Here is a 5,183-nt window from a genome sequence, read left to right on the forward strand (position 1 = left end):
TAATTACATCTTTATAGGGGTATATATGTAATTTCTCACTAATATTGATCTCTTCATCCAAACTCTAGGAGTACATTTATTTTGGGACGGAGGGAGTATGCTGACCGCCATATAGTATTGCATGCCAAGCTCGGATGGAAAAAAAAAACTAAAACCAGCAGCAGTTCCTCATGGTCTAGACTCTAGACAGTTCTTTTTATTTCAAACATTCGAGGAAGTTGTTGCATCGGTAAGAACGAACCTCTTAGGAAAAAGAAAATCTGTTTCTAAGCATACTGGAGAGAAACTTTTGTTACGGACATTGGGCATCCGGCATTGGTCCAGCCAATTAAGAACCGGGCATCTAGTACAAATTCTTACTTAGTTGTCACTAGTTAGTTAATTCCTATGTTATGAATCAACAACGCAAACTGCCATCCTGCTTGCCACCAAAGATTCCTCAAAGCCAACATATAAATATACTTCCTCCGTAGATATAGTGTCTAGATGCATAATAATATCTACGAACTTAAAAAAATCAAAATAACCTACAATTTGAAACGGAAGTATATAAACAGGAACTACATTACAGTCCTCAATGGCACGAGATTTCCATTCCATGACAGACACTAGTATTTAGTAGTACCATACACAACAAGGCAGATGCATATACCACAGCATTGCTGCTGCTGCAACCAACATGGTAGCTGTATCAAGCAGATACAAGGAAAAATACTGCATCGTACGTTTCCATAGGTGCCATTTTGTATCTTTTACGTGCACAGCTTAATTCAGGCATGCAGTACTTCCATGATTCTGATAATACAGCAAGCAAGGTTTCTGCTCCAACTGTAGGATCATACTGTGATGTACATGAGTTCAGTAAATTGTATATTCATGGTGACGGCAGATTCAGTGTGCTGCAAGAGCAAATCCAGTGTTCCCCATCACATTCTTGACGTACTCTTGCCTCGCGGGGTGGCCCTCCTGAGGCCGGTTCAGCGCAGTCCAGACTGGTTCCCCGATGAAGAGCCTCATCAGCTGCAAATTCAAAGGAATCTCAGCATTCATACTTGGCATGAAACCTTTTGCTACCACTAAGAATGTCTTGTAGCTGTATGCATAACTGTGCCACAAAGTGGTGACAAAGAGATCAAATTAGCAGCTCTTATTATGATTCTAAAATCAGGTTGATACCTTCACATAGTTGGCACTGTCGAGCGTGAACCGATGATAGATTCCAGCTGGCAGGATGATCATGTCTCCTTCTTTGATCCAAATCCTAATCCACTTGTCGTCCTTGTCACGGACATCAAAGTACCCGCTGCCCTCCAAGCAGTAGCGGATCTCTTCGTCAGCGTGCATGTGCTCAGTGAAGAAGTTCTTCACCTTCTCCTCATAGTTCTCCAGTTTGTCAGGACATATTTCAATAAGATCCTTCAGGAAGCAACACATATTCTGGTCAGGGCATCATACACATGAAATGGAAAACATGGAGTAACAGATTCAGAAAGTTGCTGAAATTCATGAAAGATTAGCGCAGACCATGTAACTGTATCCTCTTTCTTTGCGAATTTTTGCAAGCTCTTCTTCGCTTTCAGACTTCTTAGGGTCCAATTGCCAATACAACACACCGACATCTGCAAAAACAGGTACTTAAGTCACATAACGAAGCTACAGAACAAAGAGCTTAACAGACTCTCTAAATACCATCGGTACGGTTGGCTGCTGTAGTTGGATCCAATCCAATTGAAAGTTAATCACCACATAATCAAGAAGTCAGAATCCTAATGGTACTATTTACGGTCACTTTGAGCATGTTTGGAATCCAATTCGTTAACAAACTTTCACCAATTCCAGTATGAATTTTGTGGTTATGGCTCCAAAAGAATATTCCACCAACAGAGTAGACAAAGGAAGTGCTCTCAAAAAGCTACCTTGATATTTCTACGCAGCACAGCAATTGCTAACACATTCAGACAAATGACCAATTGCAGAATAGCAATGCAGATGTTGCTGAAGAACCATAATTTCAGGGAAACATTGATAGATACTGAACATGGAGTTAGCATTTGACCATACAAAGCAAACAACTTCTCGGTTGATTTGAGAACACTAAGTCCACTGAAATCTGAATCAACGGGAACATATCGAACCTGTTTGATCAATTGCAGTCCGTGTCCCTGTTCAAGCAATTGTATTGGCACAAAAGCATAAAGGCCTAAGATAGCAGCGCCAAGCCTTGCACATATCCTCAATTCCGCGTACTCGGAAGGGGATCAAAAATTGGGAACAACTTGTAGCAAAAGGAACCTAGGATGGGTGCCAAGAACTCAATAACTGAAGCAAGGAAGAAAAGACATGGGCACCTTACCTTCAAGCTTGGAGAGGGGCAGGAATTCCTTGGGCCCTTGGAGGTCCTCGCCCTTCTCCCCCACAATCCATGCCTAACAATCCAAGAACCAACAGCACAAAACGGATCAGGTCAACGAATAACCGCATCAATAATCACAGAACAAACGCATCGAGACTCCTAGGCAAGATCCTGTCTGTACCCGCGGAGCCATGCCGAGTGGAACGGGAACCGCGGAACTGGGAGCTATATCTCGCTTGGCTTTTGGGGCGCTGCCCTGTGCGCGTATAAATCCAGGAGGACGGATGGCTACCAGTGGGTTCCAGAACCAAGATTGTCCCTTACTGGATTGTCTTGTGCGGCAGTGTGTTGTGATTGTGGTGGAGCTGGCAGATGGAAAGGGAGCCACAGGGAATCCCTGATCTGTCCTGACTCTTGAGAATCACTGCCGGCGACAAACAGCTTGCGGTTGCTGGCGATTCAAGAACACCAGTGTGATTTTTTGAGGGAACGCACCAGTGCGATAAAAACAGAAGAAAGTCAAAACGATAGGGATTTTCCACCTCCTCCGTATCACATTATCGGCCATAAATTGTCTGTAAGAGGCCCATGGTCCGTAGGCCCATTTGGTTGCATTATTCCATAAGGGCGTCATGGGCCGGGGACGCATGTGCCCGTCTCGCACATTTTTGTTTGACTATGCCTATCACAGAAACAAGGCTTTGCCCGGACCTTTCCTCTCAATCAATCTCAAATCGAAAGCTGGTGGAGGCGAGCGAGGGAGAGCGCGCGGCAGCAGGGGCGATGATGGCGTGCGTGCTCCTCCGTTGCCTTCAGGTGCGGAGGGCAGCACCTGGCGCACGGTGTGCTCGACGCGGAAGTCATAAGGCCCCGTTGCAGGGTCCAGGAGCCTGTACGCCTTGGAGCCACTGGCGTATCCAATGAAACCAACGGGCGGCTCCGGTCTTCAAGCTTGGAGATGTCGGGCTTCACAACTTTGCGTATGCCATGTAGCCAAACGTGCGGAGGAAGAAGACGGAGAGCTTGTTGCTTCATACGACGTCTTCCCGTCAAGGCTCTTGGTTGGTGCACGTTTGGGGAGGAAAACGGCCGTGGAGACCGCCTCACCCCAATAGCGCGACGACATCTTCCTTCACTTCAACAGCACTCGAGCCGTGGGGAGCACCGTCTGATTCCTTCTCTCCACGATGCCGTTCTGTTGCGGCATGTAGGGCGCGCTGAAGTGGCGCTCGACTCCTTCCTCCTCGTAGTAGCGCGTGAACTCAGCGGATGTGAATTCGCCACCATTGTTGGTGCGCAGAACGCGTAAGCGGCAGCCACTTTGGTTCTCGGCGGCGGCTCGCACCTTCTTGATCGCAGCCTCAGCTTCACTCTTGGCGGAGAGGAGCTCAAGCCACATGAAGCACGACAAGTCGTCGACGAGGATCAGGAAGTAGCGCCGTCCATCTGGATCAGCTTGCGACACCGGACCGCAGAGATCACCATGAACAAGCTGAAGAGGAGCGTCGGCGCGGTACTTAGCTTTGGCGGGAAAGGAGATGCTTGGTCGTGATGCACGTCTCGCACAGCTGGTCGACGTGATCCAGCTGAGGAAGATCACGTACCATGTCGTTGCGCGCCAAACATCGTAGCGCATTGAAATTGAGGTGGCCGTAGTGATTGTGCCAGAGCCAAGAATTCTCTGCTCCAGCTCTAGCGCCATTTCTATCCTCTTGTCAACCTGCAGCACCGAACTCGATGGCTTCCCAGAGGTCGCGGGCTTCGAGGTTCACCTTCATGACCAAACTCCAATAGGCGTAGTTTGTCTTCGTTAAGATCGGGAACGTGCCGGCGCCGCCGACTTCCTTCACGACCCGCTGCACCACGTTGCGGCCACGACGTCGGCTTGGGGAGGGAGTTTTCGAGTTCCTCGACCTACTAGTGCGCGGGGAGGGCACCGACTTCTCTTCACCTACCTTCTTGCCGTCGTTCTTGGCTTCCATGCTCGAGTTCGCCAGAGGGGTCGGGGCGGGGTTCCCGCCATCTTGGAGATCACAAACCAGCCTCTGAATACCAGATGTTGGAAACAGAGAAACGATTTTGGTGGTGCAGCTTTTCTGATTATATTGGCAACAATATATAGCCTAGATACAAACTAAGACTCCCGTAGGAGCAAGGCCTGAGATGGCCGAACTGTTCTATCTGTACCAGAAGAAACAGAAAACTAACTAGGACTCTATCACAAAGGGGATACCGCTAACTCTAGTCGTGTTGCCCTATCTAACTCCTAACTAAATTATGCGCACATGCTGGATTATGTCTACAAGCTATCTAACAAGTGTAAAAGTTTAACAAGTGTTAAAGTTTTAACACTCTCAAATAGAGTGTTAAAGTTTAACACATTGGAGTGTTTGGATGATGTGTTAAACTTTAACACCTTTGATGGGAAATGACTCCATTGCCCCCTCATTTATGGCCGGCGGAGAGAGAGGGAGGACAGAGAAGGGGTAACCTAGGAAAACACCCCCTCCATGTGTTTATAAAAAAATGGGGTGTTAAACTTTAACACCCCACTTTTAACACAAGTGTTTGGATAGAAAAGTGTTAAAAAGTGTTAAAAGTGGGATGTTAAACTTTAACACCCCCTTCCCAAATAGGTATAACTCTTTTTATAGTACCGTGCTTATTTGTTTTTTCACTGCACGGTGGTAGTGCACACTGTAAAACATAGGAGTTTGGGAACTGCCCAACACCCTAATACGGGTGTGGCTATCTCATATATATAGGGATACAGAACGTGTACAATACAAGTTACAAAGGCATGTACAGCTACTACGTATAATACAGTCTA

The 5,183-nt window shown here is 47.0% G+C and overlaps 1 protein-coding gene across 1 annotated transcript; it reads right to left on the reverse strand.

Moving 5' to 3' along the window:
• Positions 1–565: 565 nt before the first annotated feature.
• Positions 566–2,842, reverse strand: LOC117840807 (acireductone dioxygenase 4). Its single transcript, XM_034721342.2, has 5 exons — positions 2,535–2,842; positions 2,354–2,426; positions 1,525–1,619; positions 1,177–1,416; positions 566–1,020 (listed from the first exon to the last, which is right to left on the reverse strand). Exons 1-5 carry the CDS (start codon positions 2,544–2,546, stop codon positions 892–894), a joined length of 549 nt encoding a protein of 182 aa, XP_034577233.1. The 5' UTR covers positions 2,547–2,842; the 3' UTR covers positions 566–891.
• Between the last annotated feature and the right edge of the window lie 2,341 nt (positions 2,843–5,183).

The sequence above is a fragment of the Setaria viridis genome, chromosome 9, assembly GCF_005286985.2.
Source record: "Setaria viridis chromosome 9, Setaria_viridis_v4.0, whole genome shotgun sequence".
In the NCBI taxonomy this organism is placed as follows: Eukaryota; Viridiplantae; Streptophyta; class Magnoliopsida; order Poales; family Poaceae; genus Setaria; species Setaria viridis.